The sequence below is a fragment of the Rhinoraja longicauda genome, chromosome 8 (genome assembly GCF_053455715.1).
Source record: "Rhinoraja longicauda isolate Sanriku21f chromosome 8, sRhiLon1.1, whole genome shotgun sequence".
NCBI classification, from domain to species: domain Eukaryota; kingdom Metazoa; phylum Chordata; class Chondrichthyes; order Rajiformes; family Arhynchobatidae; genus Rhinoraja; species Rhinoraja longicauda.
The window spans coordinates 25,108,834-25,134,367 of record NC_135960.1 but is presented as its reverse complement, the minus strand read 5'-3'; the positions used below and the strand labels follow the sequence as shown (position 1 = coordinate 25,134,367).

The 25,534-nt window shown below is 42.7% G+C and overlaps 1 protein-coding gene across 6 annotated transcripts in view; it reads left to right on the top strand.

The window, feature by feature from the left end:
- Positions 1–25,534, top strand: part of LOC144595786 (solute carrier family 35 member F5-like) — an 83,614-nt gene that overhangs the window by 22,355 nt on the left and 35,725 nt on the right. For all 6 annotated transcript variants that reach the window (XR_013547538.1, XM_078403445.1, XM_078403442.1 and 3 more), the window contains exons 3-9: positions 3,108–3,242; positions 3,644–3,706; positions 5,571–5,643; positions 12,820–13,010; positions 13,332–13,413; positions 16,230–16,317; positions 16,879–16,940. Coding sequence is in view for 5 of the 6 variants with exons in the window: in XM_078403445.1 (XP_078259571.1) it covers positions 3,108–3,242; positions 3,644–3,706; positions 5,571–5,643; positions 12,820–13,010; positions 13,332–13,413; positions 16,230–16,317; positions 16,879–16,940 (694 nt within the window). In the remaining variant the exon portion in view is untranslated. The remainder of the gene's footprint in view (positions 1–3,107; positions 3,243–3,643; positions 3,707–5,570; positions 5,644–12,819; positions 13,011–13,331; positions 13,414–16,229; positions 16,318–16,878; positions 16,941–25,534) is intronic.

The following is a 25,534-nucleotide window of genomic DNA, read 5'->3' as shown; positions in this document are numbered from 1 at the left end:
TAATGTTTTGGCTGATCGGTGTGTATATATCCAATATCAAATTACAAAAATAGGGCATGTTTTCCAAAATTATATGAATTTATGTAATATTGTGTGATTTGGATCTGAACTGGGGTGGATGTATTTCCATATCAAACTTTTAACATCATTGTTACCAAGCAACACTTTTAATTATTACTAAATGACCCGTGCACCCGTTGGGTCCCCGTTGTGACAGCGGGGGCGGGCAAGGGGGGAGAAGAAAGGGGAGAGGGAGCCACTCACCCCTGCCCCGGGCGGCCATTGGGGCGGCTAGCAGCAGGAGAGCAGCTGCAAGGCGCTGCCCCATGTTCATCCTGCCGGCGGCCATCTTCTTTCACTTCTCCGCCGCCACGCTGCACCACGGGTGGAAGGTCAAGCGCAGGGCATGCCGGGACGGGCACCGGTCCTCCCAGCGCTGCTGCGCAGGCACGCCGCCACCGGGCCCCACGCTGCACCATGGGTGGAAGGTCAGGCACGAGGCACGCCAGGACAGGCACAGGTCCTCCCGGAGCTGCTGCGCAGGCGCGCTACCGCCGGGCCCGGAAACCCTCCCCCATTGTGATGCCGGATTAGATCAAAATGGCAATCTCAAAATGGCAATCTCATATATGACCCGTTGGGTTTCCATTGTGACGCCGAACAAGGAAGTATTACTGCGCAGGCGCAGCCAGCCGGGCAAGGCAAGTGGGAGCGATTTATTAAAGTTTAGAAAGTGAATTACTTTTAAAATGTAACAGGAATTTGAATGAAACTTGCTACAGCACACCGCAGGCCAATGTTTCTACGGTGCCCCTAAAATTGTTGTGCCATCTTGTACTGTTTTGGCTGTATTTCAGCAACAACATACATACATACAAGATGAGAGTTTTAGTAATATAAAATATATATATATATATATATATATATATATATATATATATATATATATACTAGACCAAGTGGGCCCAATATATATACTAGACCAAGTGGACCCGTTGGGCCCATTCCTCGTAGAGGGGGGGGGCAGGGAAGGGGAGAGGGTGTCGTCACTGAGTGAGCCCTATTCCCCCCTCCCCCCCTCCTGACCCCCACCCCCACTTTCCCCTCCTCCCCACCCCCACTCACTCCTGCCCCCCACTGTCCCCCTTCCCCCACCCCCACTGTTCCCCCCACCCCCTCCTCCCCCCTGCCCCCTCCTCCCCCACTCCTCCCTCTCCCCACCCCCATTCTCCCACTCCTCCCCCCACCCCCACTCTCCCCCTCCTTCCCCCACCCCCACTCGGCCGCCACACCCACTCCCCTCCGTGGAGCCGTTGGCTGGGAAAAGCACTTACAAGTGCCTGTGCGTTCAACGCTCACTGCCGACGTGCGAGACTCCGCCGGGGCGGGGCCGGGAGAGAGACGAGGGGAGACAGGCGAGGGAACGACTGAGGCTGGGCGAGAGGCCAGGTCTGGGCGAGAAGCGAGGTGAGGGGCGAGGGAAGGACTGAGGCCGGGAGAGGGGAGGGAAGGACTGAGGCCGGGCGAGGGGGGAGGGGGAAGGGAACGACTGAGGCTGGGAGAGGGGGAGGGAAGCACTGAGGCCGGGGGAGGGGGGAGGGAACGACTGAGGCCGAGTGAGAGGCCAAGGCTGGGGTCAGGCGAGGAGAGAGGGAAGGATTGAGTGCGGGCGGGCGGCGGCGCTGACGGTGGCCATCTTGTTTTGGCGAGTGAGGAGGAAATGAAGTGGAACGTGGAGCATTGTGACGTTATATGCTGAAGAGTTTCAGGAAATAGGGTAGAAAGTGGATTTTTAAACTTTAAAATCTCTCTGGCTTTAAAAATGTAGGTTCAATTTGAATGAGAGTTGTAACATATTATGCCTAGGATAATGGTGAGTAAGGTGGTTCAAAAATGGTGGCACTATGGTGTACCGTTTTGGCTGTGTGAACCATAAAGGTTATGCTGTGGTCAAACACACATACATACGGACAGAGAGTTTTAGTAATATACTAGACCTCGTAGATGGGAGACAGGGAAGGGGAGAGGGTGTGACTGAGGAGCCCACTCTCTCCTCCCCCACTCTCACTCTTCCACACCTCCCCTTTCCCCAGGACTCCCCTTTTGCCCACTCTCTCCTCACCCCACCCCGCCCATTCTCTCCTCCCCCACCGCCACTCTCACTCTCCCCCACCACCCCCCTTTCCCCCACTCTCTCTTCCCCCACCCCCCCATTCTCTCCTACCTCAGCCCCACTCTTACTAAAGTCATACGTGTCCCATTGTGACCTCACACACTGAGTACCTTTAAGAAGTTGGATTGAAAGGTGATTTTTAAATTTTAAAATCTCTCTAACTTTAAAAATATAAGACCAATTTAAATAAAACGTTCCATTAACAGTCGCCAGGACAATGGTGTTTAAGGTGGTGCTAAAATTGTGGCGATATTGTTTACCGTTTTAGCTGTAGGTCCACATGTCCACAACCAAATCTCAGAAATACATATATATATATATATATATATATATATATATATATATATACTGATCTGAGTCTTAGTAATATAATAATAATATATATATATATAGATAGCTATATAATACTTCTGTAGGTGTGTGCTTCAGAAACATAAATATGTTCTTTCCATCTGCCCTCATAAACACAAGTATCTTGAAAAATGGTTATCATTAGCAAATAAATTTAAATAACAGATTAATGTTATGATGCCATAGGTCAGAATTATAGTACCTACCTTAAGAAGATTATTGTGTGTATTTTAAAATAGTTCAAAACATTGCTGTTTACACTGTTCATTCCATGTCTGTCATGAATGTTTGTTTTACACGGAATAATTAATTGTATATTTATTTGTTATGTATAATGCGCCTACAAAGCCTTAGCAAGAATTTCATTATTCCAATCCCCGTGCATATAATATGTAAACACTTATGATTCTTAACTGACTTATGAAATGGCCTATGCAAAAGTGGCCATTGAAAAGCTCTACATATTGTGCTGTTTTGGGATGAGTACAAATGTTGAGTGAGCAGATAAAATCCTTACTGTGGCATACTGCCAGAAAAGTATATAACATATAAGAAGGTTTTAACCATGTTTGCTTCTTTTCAGTATATCTTCAAAAAGTATGAGAAACCCTTCTTTAGTACATTTGCCAAAACGTCCATGTTTGTACTGTACTTCATTGGATTTCTTGTTTGGAAGCCATGGAGGGAGCAATGCACCAATGGAAGGCATGTTGCTTTGGTAAGTAGCCCTCCTACTGTAGAGAGGTACTGTGTGACCAACCTAAGTTATTTAATGCAGATGTACACGTCCTGATGTTAAGATAGGATTCTCTAATTAATAGTTACAGTAAACTGTATCAGTTATCAGAATGATACCAGTGCAGAAATATTTGATTAATTGTTACTCGATGTTAGCATAAGAAAATAACTGCAGATGCTGGTACAAATCAAAGGTATTTATTTCACAAAATGCTGGAGTAACTCAGCAGGTCAGGCAGCATGTCAGGAGAGAAGGAATGGGTGACGTTTCGGGTCGAGACCCTTCTTCACTCGATGTTAGCAGATCGTAACAAAACCAATTTTAACATAATGGTTTGCTGTTTATTGTACCAGTTTAGTAACTTGTTTATTTTTTTAAAGTTTGCAGATGCTGAAAGTTATCTCGCAACTTGCACTACCGACACTAGTGTGAATGATTCCTTGGTGAGTTTACAGTGTACTGGTGACCCTCGCGTTACTGAGGAGTTGTGTTCTAAGAATAACGCCCATACCGCAATTTTCTGTGACTCAAAACCCTATTCCTTTTGAATGCCATGTTATAAATGAGATGCGTTCCTATGGGATGCTTTTCTCACAGCAGTAATATAATATGACAACATTGTTCACGCCGGTGGGCATGGGGGCATGTAAGAGATTTCCTTGTCAGTTTCCAAAGCAAATTTTGTAAGTGGCTAGCAGCTGCTTTTGGAGACACAAACAACTGCAAGTACTTTAATTTACAACAGAAAATAACCTGAAGGTGGAAGGTAATATGATAGGTAGAGACAGATCAGAAAGAAAGGGCAGATGGAGTCAAGTTGTGGGACGGCAAAGGAGAGGTAGATGGCAGCCTCTTGTGTCTCCATTTATTACATTACACCTTTTATTTTCAATAGAAACATACACTTTTGAATGCACATTAAATTTAAGTAAGATAGCAAAATGAACTTACTGACCTTACCCTGGCACATTGCATGCGTCAGGAAACATGAGAACATAAATATAAGCAAATGTTTTGTTTCTTTCAGATTTTATGTTTGTTTCTTCATTTTTAGTTTAGTTTAGAGATACAGTGCGGAAATAGGCCCTTCAGCCCACCGAGACCGCACCGACCAGCGATCCTCGCACATTAACACTATCCTACACACACTAGGGACAATTTACACTTATACCAAGCAAATTAACCTACAAACCTGAATGTCTTTGGAGTGTGGGACGAAACCGAAGATTTTGGAGAACACCCACGTGGTAACGGGGAGAACGTAAAACTCCGAACAGACAGTAGTCGTAGTTGGGATCGAACCCTGGTCTCCGGCGCTGCAAGCGCTGTAAGGCAGCAATTCTATCGCTGCGCCACCGTGCCGCACTCACGTATAAAATAATTTTCCTCACATATATTCCATAAGAGCAAATTTTATTCCCTGTCTCTTTTTTGGATGTGATTTGTGAGTTCCTGAGAGTAGATTTTCATAACTTATGTGGCCATAACATGGGGACTGGCTGTATGTATATGATTCGTACAGATATCAAAAGTAATTAATGTGCTAACTTTCCAATATTTGTTCCTTTCTTTGCAGGATCATATTTGTTTCAGTTTATTGTGTCTGCAGTCTTGATCTGTACTCACGAAGTATCTATAATGAACTAATTTGATAGATTTTTACACTGAATTGTTTTAAAGCAAGAGATCGATTACAGTATGATTTTTAAGTCTGTACTTTGGCAACTTTGTGGCAGTAGAACTTGAACCTTATCTTTCCTTTTGAAAACCACTGTATTGCCTGGATTGACATTTTGGTCAAACACTCAAACTGTATTTCTATTTCTTAATCTGAACAATTTGAAGACAGAATACACTTACATCTTCCTGCAACCACTGTACCTGACACTGTGTCCATGATTGCTCCTTGAACCTCTTAGTGACTGAATCTTAATGGCAGACACCATTCCTGTGGTCTTAGCAGCAGTCTTTTCATATCATTCCCACTGGTAAATCAGGAACCACATCCAGGTATTCCATGAAGCTTTAATGTTTAGTTCAGCCTCACAATAATGCAGTTATGTTTCCATTCTTTTTAGTTCAAGATCACCAATAATGTATAAATTAAATCCTAATCTCAACAATACACATTGCATAATATTTTTTTAATGAAAATATATACTTTAATTATTTATTCAGTCACTAGAAACATAATTTTAAAAGATGTCAACGTTAAACATTGCTCTGAAATTTTTCTTCCTATTAAATTATTGTTTTTTATTCGATACTGTTTACCTTGTTGCCAATGTTTTTCTCCTTGATTTGCAGAGTGAACCCCTGTACATCCCAGTGAAATTTCATGATTCCACCAGTGATAAAGCCAATAATGACAACAATCCAGGTAGGTTGTCATAAGATTATAAGGGATAGTAGTATAAGGCCGGTCAGCTCATCAAGTCTACTGCGCAATTCAATCATGGCTGATCTATCTTTCCCTTCTAACCCCTTCTCCTGCCTTCTCCCCATAACCTCTGATACCCATACTAATCAAGAATCTATCTATCTCTTTCTTAAATATATCCACTGACTTTGCCTCCACAGCCTTCTGTGGCAAAGAATTTCACAGATTCACCCCCCTCTGACAAATAAATTCCTCCTCATCTCCTTCCTAAAACAACGCCCTTTAATTCTGAGGCTATGGCCTCTAGTCCTAGACTCTCCCACTAGTGGAAACATCCTCTCCACATCCACTCTATCCAAGCCTTTCACTATTCTGTACGTTTCAATGAAATCCTCCCCCCCTTTCATTCTTCTAAACTCCAGCAAATAGAGGTCCAGTGCTGTCAAACACTCATCATATGTTAACCTACTCATTCCTGGGATCATCGTTTGAGGTGTTTAATCTGTACCCTCAAGGCAGAACATTAACAGTTTAGATCACTTTGATTAATATATGTCAAGTTCCATTCAGTCATTCTTCTATCTTGCTTACTTACATTTCTTATGTTTTCAATATCCCGTGATGTGTGATCACACTGTACTCTTTCTCCTTTGTTTTAATAAATTATGTCTTTTTCCTTTGTTCTGTCACATAAAATATCACATAATATTTACAACAAATTTGGTGAGACAAATAGTACTAATGAATAGAAAATACGTGCAGGAGGAGGCCATTCAGCCCTTCAAGCCAGCCCCACCATTCAACGTGATCATGGCTGATCTTGTGATCATCAGAGTTTCCCCACAACCGTGCAGCCCATCAATTGGATTAATCAGATACATTTGTTCTGATTTTGTACCCAATGATACCTTAATTGTATCATGTGATCATTTTACACTGTTTGAAATGTTATGTGTACCTCCATTTAACTAAATCACTGTTGTTTTGCAGTTTGTGAATTGTCTAGCAGTGTTATAGCTATTAATGCTGATGCTGGAAAGACCCAGCAACGGGTTTGATCCTGATTTTGGGTGCTATCTGTGTGAACAGCATTGATGTTACTGAATGGCAGAACACACTTGAGTAGCTTGTCCTTGCTCCTACATATATTTGTAATCATATTTACTGACCTACAAATAAAAAATATAATTGCACAATTCCCTGGGTGTTTTTGTTACCCTCCCAGCTTTACTATGCACCATCAAAACACTTTTTTCCCCCTTAATCATCCTCAAATCCACCTCCCTTTTGCCCCCCACTACCTCTCTATTACTTTCTAATTCCCTAATTTCCTGCATTCTCTCCTTCCTGCCACCCTGACCACTTTACCTCATTTCTTCTTTGTCTTCCTTACCTATTCTTTTCCTCTTCCTTACTGCATGTTTCCAAGTCCAAGTTCTTGCTTCCTCCCCCAATTGCATTTCCTTTATGGCCTGAACTTCTTGTCTCTCAACCAGCCTTTACTATTTTAATGACAATACCACACTACGAAAAGAAGGATTGGCGTGAATGTTTGTGCAAATGGAGGTGACAGGGGGTAAAATGGAATGGCTGGTGGAAGAGCTTCACCCAAAGTGAAAAGTTGACTCGAATGGCTGGAGGCATCAGTTAGCAAGAAATGCCAAAGACTTCAATATTCAGTGTGAACACCAGGTATTGATGGAAAATGCTTTGGTGGTGCAATGGAAACAGTAAGATTGTGGAAAAAATAATACCTCCAAAAAATCACTAAGATCTTGATGATCTTATGTGGATAACTCCATCACCTCCCTTTGGGGCCACATAATCAAACTAATATTAAGACCATTAATTAAAATATACAAAAATATGATCGATATATTGTGCTAGAAAAGGGAGTGGCCTTGAGAGGGAAAATATAGATAAAACCAAAAATTTTAATATACAAACAGTTCAGTGAATAAAACTGCTACTAAAGTTCTGACTCCACTTTACTACAATTCAATCTTCAAAGATACCTTGAAAATCTTTTATTCAGCCATTTCATTTGGGAAGAGGAGTTTCATCAATGTGAATCATTGCAAGAGAAACGAATCTTATTGACTTCCTTTTCTTTCATGAAGATGGTCACTCGATTGAGCCAGATTTTTGCCTATTTACCTCTGCAAACACAAGGGCGTTATGGTTAATTACAATATTTCTCTTTATTATGCCACTATCACCTCAGTAAACCTACAATGATCAGGGTTCACCTGAGATCTTCATGGCATTTCTGATTGAGTGCCTCAGCTATAGCAATGCAGGGAAGACGTGAAATAACATTTTCTTACAATCTCATCTTTTTGTTTCCTTCTTGCCTGAAAGAGTGACATTGTAGGGACATACGGATTGGCCAGGGGATTGGGTCACGAGGTGCGGGAGCGCGGGGAATTCATCAGTCTGGCGCCAAACTCTCAAGTTTAGGTAGTTAGTAAGTGTGTGTCCTGAACTAAGTCACGGGTTTCAACTGCAGAATAAACTCTATTGGCAACATCACCCGGTTTGGACTCACTACATTGGTGACCCCGAACGTGAGATTTGAAGATCACAACAGCATGTCACAGGTGGGAGCGAGCGCGGGCGAGGTTCACCTACCGCCGTTCTGGGCCCATCAGCCGCACCTGTGGTTCGTGCAAGCGAAATCCCAGTTCCATCTTAAGAGGGTGGAGGAAGACCAGGAGAAGTTCCACCACCTGGTGAGCTGTCTACAGCCGGAGGTGGCCGCGCGGGTGGGTCAGTACCTGACCAGCCCTCCCCGAACCGAGCAGTACGTGGGGCTCAAGAGGCTCCTACTGAGGATTTTCGGCTGGAGCCAGAACCAGCGGGCTCTGAAGCTCCTCCATTTACCAGAGCTGGGGGAGCGGCTACCGTCGGAGTTGATGACCGAGATGCTGACATTGATGGGCGACCATCAGCCGTGCATGGTTTTCGAAGCGGCTTTTCGGGAGAAACTGCCCAGGGACGTCAGGTTAGTGTTGGCGGACCCGGTTTGAAGACCCGGTGGCGTTCGCCGAGAAAGCCGACGCGCTCGTCAGGGAGCGACACACCCGAGACGACTCGGTTAATCGGGTTTCGAGGCCCAGCGGCAGTCAGCTGAGCGGCCGAGAGGGTGGCGCATCGGCCGCTATTTCGCAGTCAGCCCGCCAAGAAGGGGATGCAGCACCTGCTTATTGGCAGCGGGCTCGAGCAACTGGGCAGCATAGACGCGGCTGGTGTTTTTTCCATCAGCGGTGGGGCAGTGAGGCCCGAAGCTGCAGGGCCCCGTGTTCGTTTCCGGGAAATGCTTTGGCCGATCGAATGTAGAGGCAGTCTCGATTGGCCGCAACTGCCGCCTCTACGCTACGGATCAAGGCACCGGGATCGTCTTTCTGGTGGATACGGGAGCGGTCGTGAGTATTGTGCCACCCTACGACAGTGAAGTTCGAGCGGGGGGGAAGGGCCCGCCCCTCATTGCGGTGAACGGCAGCCCCATCCGCACTTATGGTAAAAGGGCTATGTCCCTGTCCTTCGAGTCCAGGACCTACTGTTGGGATTTCATCGTTGCGGATGTGGGCCAGGCCATTTTGGGCGCGGACTTCCTATGGGCTTTTTCGTTGGTCGCAGACGTCCGCGGGAGGGGCCTGCAACACTCGGCTAGCATACGGCCCCGAGGTACGGGGCCTGCTGCTCCTCCAAGCCCCACCCAGCCCGGCGATCCAGGCCATCACCACGGCCCCCAGTCAGTTCGATGCGGTCCTCGCCGACTTCCCGCAGCTCCTTGTTCAGCGGTTCGATGCACCTTCCGAGAAGCATGGAGTCGTTCATTTCATCCCGACCAAGGGGCCGCCGGTTTTTGCCTGGGCACGGCGCCTCCCACCCGACAAGCTGGCCATGGCTCGAGAGGAGTTCCTCAACTTGGAGAGGCTGGGGATTGTTCGGCCTTCGAGTAGTCCGTGGGCCTCCTCCTTGCATATGGTCTCCAAAGCATCTGGGGGGTGGAGACCATGTGGGGATTTCCGACGACTCAACGCGGCAACACGGCCGGACCGCTACCCGATCCCTCACATACAGGACTTCTCAGCCAGCCTGGAGGGGGCTACAATTTTTTCCAAGATCGATTTGGTGCGGGGATATCATCAGATCCCGGTCCACCCGCCGGACATTCCAAAGACGGCTACCATTACTCCGTTCGGGTTATTTGAGTGGTTGCGCATGCCTTTCGGCCTTAAAAACGCAGCCCAGGCATTCCAGCGTCTGATGGTCCGTGTGGGTCAAGGTTTGCCGTTCGTGTTTATTTACCTCGATGACATTTTGATTGCCAGCCGTTCGGTCCAGGAGCACTTAGTCCACCTCCGCACCTTCCAGAGGCTGCAAGACCACGGCCTGATTCTCCACCCGTCCAAATGCCAATTCGGCCTATCAGCGGTAGATTTTTGGGGTCACCGGGTTACACCGGCCGGTGCCACTCCTTTGCCCGCTAAGGTGGACGCGGTCCGCTCTTTTCCCCGCCCTACTACCATCAAGGGCCTGCAGGAATTCGTCGGCATGGTGAACTTTTATCACCGGTTCGTGCCTGCAGCAGCTCGGGTCATGCGCCCCCTTTTTCAATGCCTCGCGGGTAACCCCGCTGAGTTGGTATGGTCCGCAGCTGCAGAGGCGGCTTTTGTCGCGGTCAAACAGGCCCTCGCCAACGCCACCATGCTCGTGCACCCGCGCTCCTCCGCCCCACGGCTCTGACGGTGGACGCCTCAGACGTGGCGGTGGGTGGGGTTTTGGAGCAGCAGGTCGACGGTCACTGGCAGCCCCTGGCGTTTTTCAGCCGGCAGCTCTCTCGACCTGAGCTCAAATACAGTGCGTTTGATAGGGAGCTCCTGGCCCTCTATTTAGCGGTCCGCCACTTCCGTTATTTTTTGGAGGGCCGCTCTTTTGTTGCCTACACGGATCACAAACCTCTAACATTCGCTTTTGCTAAGGTTTCTGATCCGTGGTCGGCTCGCCAGCAGCGGCACCTCACCCTGATTTCGGAGTTCACCACCGATGTCCGTCATATTGCGGGTAGGCTTAACGCCGTTGCCGACGCCCTGTCCCGGCCGGCCATTCCCTCCGTAGCCGCGGTAGGTGGTGAGGTGGATTTCCAGGAGCTAGCGGAGGCTCAGCGCCTGGAAGGAACTGCCGCAGTGTACGCCTCCACAGCTTCGGGGCTGCGTTTGGAACAGGTGGCGTGCGGCCCCACAGGTACCAAGTTGTGGTGCGACGTTTCCCTTCCACGCCCTCGCCGGTGGTGCCGACCGCCCTGCGACGTAAGGTTTTTGAGGCCATTCATGGCCTGGCACACCCGTCCATCAGGGCGACCGGCCATGGTGGCCGCCCGATTTGTCTGGCAGGGCCTGCGGAAGCAGGTGGCAGCCTGGGCACGCGCCTGCATTCCGTGCCAGACCTCCAAGGTTCATCGCCATGTCCAGCCCCCATACCAGAAATTCGAGGTTCCCCCCGTCCGTTTTTTCCACATCCATGTGGATTTGGTTGGCCCGTTGCCCCACTCTAGGGGTTATACTCATCTGCTGACGGTGGTCGATCGTTTTACACGTTGGCCGGAGGCGCTCCTGTTGTCGGACACCTCGGCGGCCTCCTGTGCACGGGCCCTGGCGTTGCACTGGGTGGCCCGTTTCGGCGTCCCGGCTATCATCACCACAGATCGGGGGGCCCAGTTCACCACGTCCCTCTGGGCCGCACTAGCACAGCTGTATGGGTCTCGCTTGCAGCAGACCACCGCCTATCATCCCCAAGCCAACGGGATGGTAGAGCGCTTCCACCGGCAGCTGAAGGCGTCCCTCTGTGCCCGCCTGACCGGCCACGATTTGGCTGACCAGCTGCCTTGGGTCCTCCTCGGCATTCGCACTGCCCCGAAGGCTGAGCTGGGCACATCCTCGGCCGGGCTCGTCTACGGTTCGCCCCTGCGGGTGCCGTGTGACATTCTTCCTTCCACTCCCGCCTTGCCGCCGTCCGTCACGTCGGTTTTGGGTTCCCTCCGGGCGCGGGTGGATTCTCTGGCTCCAGTCCCGACCTCCAGTCACGGAAGCACAGCAGTCCACGTCCCGTCGGACTTGCGGGACTGTGAGTTCGTGTTCCTTCGAAAGGATTCCCACCGCCCCCCTCTTCGGCCGGTTTACCAGGGCCCGTTCCAGGTGCTGAAAAGAGGGGCTGTCACTTTCACCTTGCAGGTGGGAACTCGCCAGGAGCTCGTTTCGGTATCCCGGCTCAAGCCGGCCCACTTGGACCAGGACCTCCCCGTGTCGGTGGCCCAACCTCCTCGCCGGGGCCGGCCTGTGGCCGCCCCACTGGTCCCGCCAGTGGTGCCCTGTTTGCCACCTCTCGGCCCCCCGCCGCCTACGGCTGGGCCCAGGCCGCCATTGTCGATCAAGCGCTCCCCTTCACCTACACCCTCCGCTCCAGTGGCCCCTCCATCGCCTCTAGTGGCGGCGCCCTCCCCACCTCCTGTCACGCTGGTGGTATCGGCCTCCCCTCTCCGTACACTTTCCGGGCGGGAGGTCCGGGCGCTCGTGAGGTATGGTTTCGAGGGTTCTGGGGGGGGTCATGTAGGGACATACGGATTGGCCAGGGGGTCTCGAACCCTCGGATTGGCTCACGGGTCACGAGGTGCGGGAGCGCGGGGAATTCGTCAGTCTGGCGCCAAACTCTCAAGTTTAGGTAGTTAGTAAGTGTGTGTCCTGAACTAAGTGTGTTGCGGTTTGTCACGGGTTTCAACTGCAGAATAAACTCTATTGGCAACATCACCCGGTTTGGACTCACTACAACATCGTAATATTATCCTTGAATTATTTCATCATAGTAGTAGTTTGTTTATTTACCCAAAAGCAGAATGATCAATGGTGGTATATTTTGCCAAGTGTCGTCAAATAAAGTAAATGAAAATCAAAAAATAACTGCAGATGCAGGAAGTCCGAAATAAAAATAGAAAATGCTGGAAACACTCAGCCCTTTAGTTCTGAAGAAGGGTTCGGGACTTTGTCTATTTTCTTTTTCCACAAATACTGCCTAATATGCTAAGTGGATTCAGCATTTAAAAACAATTATTAAAGAAAATAAATGTGTGCTTAAAAGAAACGCTCAAAATTCTGGATGATTTTGTTTTATTTATAGCTGTAAAAAAGACACGCGTTAGATTCAGTAATATTATGGAGGTGCGGCAACTTCCTGCTCATCACGCATTTGAAGCAAAGCTTTCTCGGATGTCCTATCCAGCAGCAAAGGATCATGAAGCGGCACTGAAAAACGTTGGCAAACTGACGATATCACAAGTAGCAAAAATCAGTTTTTTCTTCTGCTTTGTGGTTAGTACTTCTTACTGAGTTATTAATTCATACAACTGGTCCATGCAAATGATTAAAACTGTATAAACTTTTGAAGGGTAAACTAATGTGTTTCTAAAGGTGGGTGGAGATTCATTGTAACATAGTATATGCATTTTTCATCTTGGGAAAACTACATGTGGATTAGTTCTGCATCACATTAAGTAAATAGACTTTTCTGTATAAATATGTATAATTTATTTTATACAAATTTAATTTGTTGAACAAAAATATGAACGCAATAGAAATAAATGATTAACAGTTGTGTATATTTTAACTTCATGTGTACCATTAATTTTGTAGTGGTTTCTGGCAAACTTTTCCTACCAGGAGGCTCTCTCTGATACTCAGGTGGCAATTGTTAACATTTTGTCCTCTACTTCTGGTAAGTTGTGTAGACATAGTCTTTATGTTGTCCTTTTCGCTATATTGAAAAAGAGATCTGAAAATGAGAGTGTTAGATTTTGTTTAATTTGTGTTTACAAAAATATGACACTATTCACCAAAAAACATAATGTTGTGTAACCAAAACAAAGTTTGGTTTATGTTAAAATAGATCCTTGGAATGAAAAAAGGTTAATCAAACCTTCAAGCCTGTTTTATCATATATCATTGCCTACCAGTACCTCAGCTATATATATACCTGTTTGAACTCAGTAACTCTTGATACCATTATTTAACAAAAGAAAATTGAACATTTCATATAACTCAAGAGGCATAATCTTTGGGGGAGGGAGTTCCAGATTTTCAACACGATATATGGGCAGTGAATTCAGATTTCATTCCTAAATGGATTGGTTCTAATTTTAAGATTATACATGCATCTTTATCTAGATTACCTCACCGCAGGAAGTAACTTCTATGTAAGGGACCAACCAAATCTATAATTTTAAATACCTTACTTATCGTATCATCAACTTACCAATCATTAACTTCCTAAGCCTCTGGGAAGAAAAAATTAATATGTAATCTATTTATATAATTTAACTTTTATGGTTTAGTATTGTTCAAATTCCATCCTCAGTTACCTACATATGAAAAATGTGATCAACCACCATGTTCTTCAAGGTTATTTTAGCGAGATGTTTCTTTTATTTCTACACAAGGCTCTTCAACTACCAATCCAAAATTACCCTCACTTCTTTCAATTTCACAAGTAATCAATTGCCTGTAATGTTGCCAATTTTTCTTTATATCCTTTGAGACAGTATCATAAGCATTCCACTATCCACAATGGTAATGACCTCCTGTTCAATCACTTTGTCCCCAGTATATCCCAATAATATGTATCTGAACTATCCTGTTTGCTTTTGATCCACCCTCTTAAATACTAGAATGACAGTTCTCAATATTTTATTCAAGGTAGAGATCTTGAATACATTTGCAATATTTTTGCATTTCTTGTACTACTGTTTTATGGAAGCTATCACACTCTGGCGATTTATCAATTTAAAAAAACATTATTTTTCTCTTTTTTTAAAAGCTAAATTAAATCCAAAAATGTCTCCTCTAGATTGGTAATCTAACTATGCAACATCTGTAATTTCCTATTGTCATTGTCTGTTGTGGTTTTACTTTTACTTATCTTTTATCAACCTACGTTCTCATTGAAAGATCAAAGTACATTTACGTAAAACAAAGTATTTTAGCTGATGTCTCATTGTGTTTTATTCATAATTGCTTGCGAAGCATCTTGCTTTTATTTTGGTGAACAGCTGACTGAAGTTTCATTGATTCCTCATTATATGTACAATGTTCAATATCAACTGATACATGGCCAGAGCTTTATCAAATGAAATTATATTTATTGCAGAATATACAGTAATCATTACAGACCATGTTGTGCATTTAGTCAATCATTTTGCGCCTTGCATAATCCCATCATAATTTTAATAATTAAATTAAGCACCCCAAGAAAAGGTCTAAAAATATTATGCCTAATTTCCATCTATCTGTCCACTACTATGAAATATTGGTTTAACTTTGGATCCCAAGCACATTGCCTTTTTTGTCAGAAAATGCCAGAGGTGGAGATTGAGACCAAAAATTTTGAGATTTAAAAAAATAAATTGAACTTTCAGTTATTCTCCCCTTTTTCTATAGAATCCCCTGTACCTCCATTTTCTGTTGATGACTAAAAACTTTAACCATTTTTTTCCTCTTTTCAGATGCGAATGGATCTCTTGTTACTACAACACCTCTTATTCTTATTTGACTATAACTGTTCCTTAATAATTGCATATTAACCATTTATTAAATAGCTTTTAATATTGCAATCAAAATTTAATAGAGAATTTGTTTGACCATCCCACAAAACTGCTATTTGAAATTTATATGTACATTACATATTTATGATCATCAGATTAAATAGTTTCCCCTGTTACAGTAGCTAAATAGAATTGCTTGGTTGAGAGGAGCCATAAAGCTGCAACTAGGAAATGGAAACAATTTCTCAACCTTTTTCTAAATATATTCTAGAGATATAGTGAAACAATTAACAATATGTGGAGGTATCTTGCCAAAATAAACATATTTATTAAGGTAAAAATAAAAATATCATAGAAACACTTGCAACAGTGCCATCTAGTGTTATAAAATGATTACTTTCTAAACAAAGTTGTACACACTAAGAATAAACATTTTATAGGGACATAAATGGTTTAAGACAAATTATATGTCGAAAGTAATGTGCCCTAGTTCATAAATGATAAAAGGCTGTTAAAAGATACAATCCAATAAGTAAGATGTCATTCATTTCAGACAACAAAATTATTCCTATTTCCAGTATAATTTAACTGTTAATTCTCTATTTTTGTCCAGGTCCATTTTTTGAGTTTAGTAAAAGGAACCAAGCTCCTTAAAATTGCGCAACTGTTAACACCCTCTGCCGCTCTAACCATATAATTTAATTGCTTAATCAGTGCTCAATCTGCCCCAAACGTGTGTCCTCAAACCACAAATACTACCATAAGAGATCTACTAGTAATTGTGTGTTAAGTTGTAATTGTGATTCACATTATTGACCATTGTAAAATTAAAAATGAATTATATCCATTCTCTTTGAATTAAAATCTTGATGTGTTTAAGCTTCCTAACATAATAAATGTGATAAAATACATTCCTAAAAAACTTGTCTTCATAATTCTATCATTTTACAGTTCTATATTAATTTTTGATTAATTGAATGTTTTATTTCGGCAGGCCTTTTCACCCTCCTTCTGGCTGCAATGTTCCCGAGCAACAGTGGAGATAGATTTACATTATCCAAATTATTAGCAGTATTTTTAAGGTATGTATTGATCTATATACTAAAACTCTCGCTTGTTTGTTTGTTTGTTCCTGGGCTACAGCCAAAACGGTACACGATAGCATGACAATTTTAGGCCCACCTTACTCACCGTCGTCCCTATGGTGCTAATGGAAGACGTTTCATTGAAATTGGTGTTATATTTTTAAAGTTATTCACATATTAAAGTTTAAATCTATCTCCTCGGGAAGGAGGGGGGAGGGAGGGTGGTGGAGGGAGAGGAGGGAGAAGGGAGTATAAGGGGGTTGAGGGGGATGGAGTGGGGGGGAAGGGAGGGGGAGAGGAGGAGGGGGGGGAGGGTGGTGGAGGGGGAGGGAGGGAGGAGAGGGTGCTGCACCAATGCAGGAGAGGTTTGAACCCAACGGGTCCACGGTCTAGTTTATCAATAAAATTTGAGCCCTATCACTTTTTTCAGTCATATACTTCAATATACTTAGTGTCTTTTACTCAATGAAAATAGCTCCTCTACAATGCAACTTTCTCTTATCTCTGCAGGATTAACCTGTAACAAAAAATTAAGAATGTTTTGTTTTTGCTTTTCAGCATTGGCGGTGTTACGCTTGTTAGTCTATCGAGTAATGACACAGAGGGAAAAGGCACCATAGGTAAAGGATTTTTAAATTTTTTATAACTAACACTGTTTTGCTAATAACCCCTTGTAAGATTTGTTTATCTTTTACAAATAGTGCGATGTCCAGATTTATTTTTCATGCCATAGCCTTTGCAAAGTATAGTACAAGATAATTAATCCAGCATATGTAATTCAAACACCGTACATTTACTAACTTGCAAAATAAATTCCAGTATTACTGATGCATGTTTGTTAAAACTCAGGTGATAAACTTTGCATTATAATGTGAATTATATACATTTTTAATCAGTAATTCATATCACTTAAGGCTTCTTAATTCAAAACACTAATAAGCATACAGATTGTTTAGCCGTACTCTTAACTTGAAAAATATACCAGTTTTAGTAGTAAAATTTATTTTCATGAACCACATTATTCCCTAGATTGCTATTGCTAACTGGTTTAAATTGAAGAATTAATAAAAGTGACCAAATGAGTGGTTCTGCTTATATGATAATTTACGAATATAGATGCGCGACAAACACAGCATATATTAAAATCAACAAGAAAGTGGGCAAGGCAGATTTTTTCAAACCATTGCTAACTATTAGTTTTCTACATGCTACATTTTTTCTCCAGTCTTGCATCATTGGCCATTTTCATTGCAGAACTCCTGTCACTTGCAGTCCACAACGTACCCTTTCTGGTTAATATCTATGTAAATGATTGTGAGACTTGGGATTTGTAACAGAGAACTTGAGTGCATTTTACTGGCTGCTTAGATGATAGTGGGTTCTGTTACAACATTATTAAATTTAACAAAATTCTAAATCAAATGCTTTCTCTGTCATTTCATCCTGACATATGGCTTAGGTGGCCCCAAAAAGTCTCATTCATCAGGTTGGAGACAGTATTGTGTACCGTATCACTTTAAGATTTGCAAAACATATTTGTGAATCCAGTGGGCAGCAGAACATTTCCAGAAAATTCCACGTTTTTTTCACATAGAGTAGGAACATACATGCTTCAGTTTCAATCTGACTTAATTCCCTTTCAGCCTGAAGCATAACTAAAAAGATGAGCTAATGGACATCTTGATCTAATTCCAAAGTAGTGACTCTGGATTAATTCTGTTTGTATGGATGAAGTCCAACACAAATGGAATGCGGGAGTCTTCAACCCACTGATCTGCAGATTTTGCCTACATCCAATCAATGACGTGATTAACTTCTCAGACATAGAGATAGGGATAAGCTGTTAAAACCAGAAAGCTGGAAACTATCAAAATGGCAGAGGGCATCAGTGGAGTCATGGGCATAATGCAAAGAGACTAGGAAGGGGAAAAAGAATACCATCATCATAGGAATCAATACGTTATTTGGGGTAAGAACAAACTAAAATAATAGATCCCGCATTCTTAGGTCGTTGGTAGCCTATTAACCAGACACATTTGTTCTCATTTTGTGATTTGTGTTCAGATGGTTTGAAAAGTCACAGCAAGCATGTTTAACAACAGAAATAAAATCCAACCTCTTGAAATTGTGCTGAAAAAATAGGTCACTGGCTCTGACATGTGACAAACTATTATTTTTATTTGAATAATCATTCAATGGCTGTATACATGTAGAATGTTTCTAATTGTTGAGCAAACACCATGTGTGCTTTGAGCTTTGTATACCTGGAGTATTGTCCAGTCACTCAAAGCACAAATGAAAAATTCAACACTGCCAAAAGGTATAGTTTTGTGGCAAGAACAATTGCTTGTCCTGAAAGACATATATCATCAATGAACCATTGTTCCCTGTAGGCTCAGCAATTAAATATTTCAGTGGTACAAATACTACATGGGCTGTAAAAGGTTTCAGGCTTACTGTCTTGTCTTTGGTATGTCAATATTAGAACACTGGGTAAAGAAATAATTGCTGTTGAAAAATTCACTTCAAAAGTGCACATGCAAAGATGTCACATGAGAGTTGGCCATTGCATATTTTTTCCAAACTGTGATGCCTGAAGCTAGTTAGCAGTTCCTTTAGGTAGACACAAAATGCTGGGGTAACTCAGCGGGTCAGGCAGCATTTTGGGAGAGAAGGAATGGGTGACGTTTCTGGCCGAGACCCTTCTTCAGACTGAAAAAGGATCAGTCTGAAGAAGGGTCTCGACTCGAAATTTCACCCATTCCTTCTCTCCCGAGATGCTGCCTGACCCGTTGAGTTACTCCAGCATTTTGTGTCTACCTTCGATTTAAACCAGCATCTGCATTTTTTTTTTCCTAGCAGTTCCTATATTCTAACTGACTTAATTATTATTTGAGTGAAGATGTGGAAGGCTGTAGCTGACTGTGATTTACTTCAGCATGAAAATCACCTTCAGAAAACGGCAGGTACATTTATTTTGAAAAAGTCACCTTTTGGCCTTGCCTTAAATTTAGGTGAAAATATGGTTTAATTTTGGAAATTGAAATATGATTGAATTTAATGCAAAAACTCTCAAACATTTTGTCAATAGTGTCTTACTAATGCACAGATGTGCAAGGAAATAAAATCTGATAACTTCTTCATCTCGTAGAAGCAAGATGAAAAAACACACCTTGATTTGTCATTGTAAAAGCAAGAATTTGAACAACTGTGATTAGCGGTTGTTTGCAAGTGGTTTTCCTTTATTTTGTTTTAAATTGAAAACAGATTAAAACTTTGCCAAGTAGCTAACAATGGCATTTGCCATGCAGATCACTGGTAATTTCCAGCTTTATGTATTGTATGTGCTCATTGGTCAGAAAATAATTCTACCGCACATCAAATTGTAAAAGCAAGTTTATTGTTTTCTGTTCAAGCTCAAGGTTACATTCCTTTTTCCATCACTCATGCTGGCTTTACTCTCTGTGAATATCTACAGTAAATTGGATAGATACTGCAACTTGAACCCAGAATAGAAAGAAAGCCAATGAAATGTCACACTTAAATCAATTAATTATTTCACCCACCAAAGGTTTAGAGAGTATCTTCAACATATATTAACATATTAGCAGCAAGACGTTCATTTAAAAACTAATTCTGTGTCTAATTTACTGAGTTCAAAGTTGTTCCTTTTAGCTTCTAATTTTTGCCTTTATACATTAATTGAATTGCAATTCATAGATATGTGAAAAGCTCCACAGCTTGGAAAAGTTGAACCTTTTGGCACAAAATTTCCTGTGTTGGATGTTTAACAAAATTGCAGCTATCTGAACCAAGCATCCATCTTTTTTTCTGTTTGATGTTGAATCCTGTCTGTTTTTCAAAAGCATTTACCATATTTCTGCCTGAGCCAGGAAACCTAGAGAAGTCGGGAAGGGGAGAGAAATCTTGTTGCACTATTTGAGTTAATTGGTGAAACTTTGTTAACTGACAACTGGTCCTTTGTTTACAACCAATCATTTATCTGGGTTAAAATGCCAAACCTTATCCTTGACATTCATTGCAATTTTGGATGAAAGAGGTAATTTGCTTGTACATGTTAACACATGCCATGGACAGCAAACATGGAATTTTATGTCTTCTTCCTGTCAACAAGTATTTTTTTAATGTGCTGTTACTTAGGCTAGTTGAGATCTACAATCAATGCCTGATGGTGGCAGAGCAGAAACTTTAGAAAGACTATCTAATTTCAAATGGGAAACACTAGTCTAGCACCTGAAACATTGATTTGACGTAATGTTTGAATGATTTACTAGGGAAAATTCGACTGACTAAAACAATACCACTATTACCAGGCTCTATGGTGTATTCCAGTGCCATTGCCTTTATGCTTTCAAGCCTCTAGATTTATCAGAGATTTAATCAGAAAGCTTTATGAGCATAGCAGTGCAGATCTCATCCCCTATGCATTTTTGGTTCTGTATTCAATTACATTCTGCAAGTTTGTGTTGGAAGTGTAGAAATGTTGGAATAGCTGATCAATGAAGTAACACCCATTTGGAAATGGCACATTAGATCTGTTCTTAAACTTCCATTCCATAATTTTCAAATTAGTGCACTTGAAGTAATTGAATGTAACTTCTCTTGATTATTCAAAGCAATGTGATGTTAGTTATTGTGTTTGAATCATTCGTACTCGTATACATAGATCCTACCCGATGTAATGTTATGTGCATTATTAGTTATTAGCAATAGACCATAGATAGAAATTTTGTCTTTCCAAGACCCAGTTGGAAAGAGGAAGGGTGGAAGCTTACTTGTTTTTCTGTAATTATATCATTAATGAATTGTGCAATAGCTCACCATCTATTTATTTGCCACTATTCAATGGCAAAATGCTGGAAATCTGAAATTAAAAGGGGAAATGCTAGAAATGTTAATTGACTTTTGATGAGAAGTCGTTAACCTGAAACTTTAATGCTGCTTCCTCTCCACAAACGCCATTTTACCCACTGAGTAGAAATATAGAAAAATAGGTGCAGGATTAAGCCATTCGGCCCTTCGAGTCAGCACCGCCATTCAATATGATCATGGTTGATCATCTAAAATCAGTACCCCATTCCTGCTTTTTCCCCATGTCCCTTAATTCCTTTAGCCCTAAGAGCTAAATCTAACTCTCTTGAAAACATCCAGTGAATTGGCCTCCTCTGCCTTCTGTGGCAGAGAATTCCGCAGTTTCGCTACTCTTTGGGTGAAGAGATTTTTCCTCATCTCAGTCCTAAATGGCCTACCCCTTACAGACCTCCAAACCCTTCCGAATTTGACGGAAGGTTTCCGCTTTCTTATTTCACTTCCGTCATTCCAATTTGGGCTCACATTTGTCCGCAAAACACATGCCTTGCCACTGGCCTGCCCCCCGCCCCGCTGTTCGCCGCTGGCCTCGCCCCACCACTCGCCCGCCTTGCCGCTGGCCTGGCCTGACCTCGCCGCTGGCCTAGCATGGCCTCGCTGTGACCTCACTGCTCGCCGCTGGCCTGGCCTCGCCGCTGGCTTTGCCTCACTGTGTAGCGTGAGGCCCGTTGATGTGGAGAGGGGATGGGGTGGGTGAATGGGGGGGGTTGGGGTGCGGGGGAGGGGGGCAGGGAGAGGGGGGGGAAGTGAGGGTGGGGGGGCAGAGGGAGGGAGAGCGTGGGGGTGGGGAGGGGAGTGGGGGTGGAAGGGGAGTGGGGGGAGGGGGAGTTGAGGTGGGTGAAAGAGGGGGAAGGGTGGGGGGAAGTGGGGGTAGAGTGGGGGAGGGGAGTGGGGGTGGGGGGAAGGAGAGTGGAGGGGGGTGGGGGGACATGGACCATTGTGATTTGCTGTTGAAGACCACTGGAGCAAGTATGTCTTCAATGAAATTAGGTATGTGCATTTTTAAATGAAACTCTTTCCTCATAACTTGGTCATACATTTTATGACCATTGTTCCTTTATTCAACACCAAGAGAATTGGGATGTATAAGGAAAAAGCAAAATAGAAGAAACAAAACAATTTTTTTTTCTTTGTGTTGTAAAAAGTTTTTCTGTTCAATAACCTTTCTATAAATAGCAGAATATACTCATTATAGGCCTGACATTGTACATGTAGTCCAAGAACGACAGACTGTTGGAAATAATAGTCGTTTTTCACACATGAATGTAGCAACGCGTATGCGCATTTGGCATGCATACTTTTTTTTAACTGAAAAGTTGCATTACGCGCCATATTATGAATTTTTATGTAAAATTCTGAATTTTGAACATCAAAATTATGAATTTGTAAAATGGAATGGTGGGAGGTCTGCCCTTATTCTTAAACTATAACCCCTGGTTTATAACCCCTGGTTTATGATTTCCCTAACATCGGGAACATTTTTCCTGCATCTAGCCTGTCGAATCCGATATGAATTTTATATGTTTCTATAAGATCCCCTCTCATCCTTCTAAATTCCAGTGAATACAAGCCGTTTCTTTCACCATATGTCAGTCCCGCAATCCCGGGAATTAACCTGGTGAACCTACGCTGTACTCCCGCAATGGCAATAATGTCCTTCCTCAAATTAGGAGACCAAAATTGCACACAATACTCCAGGTGCAGTCTCACCACAGCCCTGTACAACTGCAGTAGGACCTCCTTGTTCCTAAACTCAAATCCTCTCTCAATGAAACTGTACTGACAACATTTTTCTTTTCATTTCTGCAAGTAATTTTACGTCATACTAAAAAGTCAAATTTATCACACAGTTTGGATTCTGCTGCATTTTTAGTACTCATTTAGTATTTAGCAAATACAAGTTTGATTTTAGCCAAACATTAGGCAGGAAAAGTTCATTATGCCTCGAAGATGTTGTCAAAGAGATCGTGGCTAATTTTTGTCCTATCTTCATTTACCAAGCAATTTTGCTTAATGCCGACATTTAGAAAAAATCATTTCAGGCTTAAAATTAACAATTGTTCAAGTGTAAACTTATGGATGAATGATCTAAATTTCTGTCTCCCTATGTATATGGGATTGTGGAACCTAACAATATTTCTGAGTGGTCTAAATGCACTTTTCGGGTTTGAAACTACCTATCCAGCAGAGGTAGTTTGTCTCAAACTACGCTATCAGTGCTCATTAATATTTTGAAAGTTAAAACATTTCAGACCTCTGACTTTTGAATTCCGATGGAGATCTAGAAATAGATTGGGTCGATGCACAGAGTCTTTTGCCCAGAGTAAGTGAATCGCGAACCAGAGGACACAGGTTTAAGGTGAAGGGGAAAAAATTTAATAGGAATCTGAGGGGTAGCTTTTTCACACAAAGGGTGGTGGGTGTATGGAACAAGCTGCAGAGGTGTTAGTTGAGGCTGGGACTATCCCAACGTTTAAGAAATAGGCACATGGATAGGACAGGTTGGAGGGATATGGACCAAACACAGGCATATGGGACTAGTGTATCTGGGACATGTTGGCTGGTGTGGGCAAGTTGGGCCGAAGGGCCTGTTTCCACACTGTATCACTATGACTCTAAACAACCTTAGTTTGATAAAGCAAACATAATTTATCACATGAAGACCAATTTCATTTAGGTAAATCTACTTCAAATTATCTTCTGGATAAAAATATCTTTCCGCAGATGTGTGGTACTCAGTTCCTTTGCATACGGTCTAGCTGGAGCTTTGCATGGCTGCAGAAAACATTTATCCATTCATATTCTCACCATCTATTGAAGTCAGCATTCCATTAGCTATTTTCATTATTTAATTAATGCATTCATTAACCCCTAAATCTTGTGGCTCTCTCTACTGGATATATACTTAGGCGAGCCATTCAAAATATCAGGATATTTTCTGTATCATGAGTCTTCAAAGTCAAAGCTCGGTGATAAATAAGAAACACCTGTTACGTCTCTGTAAAACAAAGCTGGGTATTTAAACCATTTACAACTCTGATCTGTTGTCTTTTTAGAAACATTGAAACATATAAAATAGGTGCAGGAGGAGGACATTTGGTCCTTCGAGTCAGCACCGCCATTCTCTGTGATCATGGCTGATCATCCACAATCACTAACCCGTGCCTGCCTTCTTTCCATGTCCCTTGATTCCGTTAGCCCATAGAGCTCTATCTAACTCTCTTTTAAACTCATCCAGTGAATTGGCCTCCATTGCCTTCTGTGGCAGAGAATTCCAAATTCTCAACTCTCTGGGTAAAAAAGTTTTTTCTCATCTCAGTTTTAAATGGCCTCACCTTTATTCTTAGACTGTGGCCCCTGGTTGACTTCCCCAACATTGAGAACATTTTTCCTGCATCTAGCTTGTCCTGTTCTTTTATGATTCTATATGTTTCTATAAGATCCCCTCTCATCCTTCTAAATTCCAGTGAATACAAGCCCAGTCTTTCCAATCTTTCCTCATATGACAGTCCCGCCCTCCCGGGGATTAACCTCGTGAACCTACGCTACACTGCCTCAATAACAATGTAATCTTTTGCTGTCAATTCTTTACCTTTGTTAGTATTTTTTCCCCATCCTATTTATCCATTCTAGACTTTCTGTACATCAAAGACAACTAGCCCACCATAAGTTCTATTATTGCAATTTTCTATGAATCCTCTTTGAGAGCTGTTATTATATTGCCGTGAGAGTTTTCTCCAGCAGCATACCTAAAATTGAGTAAGATTTTCTTCCCTCCACCTCTCTACCTTTCCCACCCCCTCTCCCCTGTCTTCTTCCCCACCTTGAATTGTGTTGAGCACAGTTTGCTTTTGAAAAAAAATGATGCCTGTCGAGCTAAGCAAATAATCAACTTGCCCTAATGGTACAGTAATCAAACCTAAAATTTTATAATCAAATCAAAGACGTAGAAAACTGCAATTAATTTAATTAAGCAAGTTTGATTTTGGGAGCCATAAAAATACTTTGTGTACATCATTTGGAAACTTGCAAGTTATCTAATCAATGCATATTTGAACACTGATGGAGAATCCTTAAGTGATCCTGTTCGCTTTCAGAATTATTTATACCAAACAGCTGGAGAAAGTGTGTTTGCCATAGCTGCTGGCAGTCATTTGAATGCCTTAGACGTCAGATAATACTTCTAATTTTTAACTATTTCCAAATGAATAAATATGATTGAAATATATTTACATAAATTACTAATTGTATCTCTTGTGGTATTGAATATGGTCAGACATAGCTGCAGGATGGGATAATTGAACTACTGTGGCAGCCACAAAGA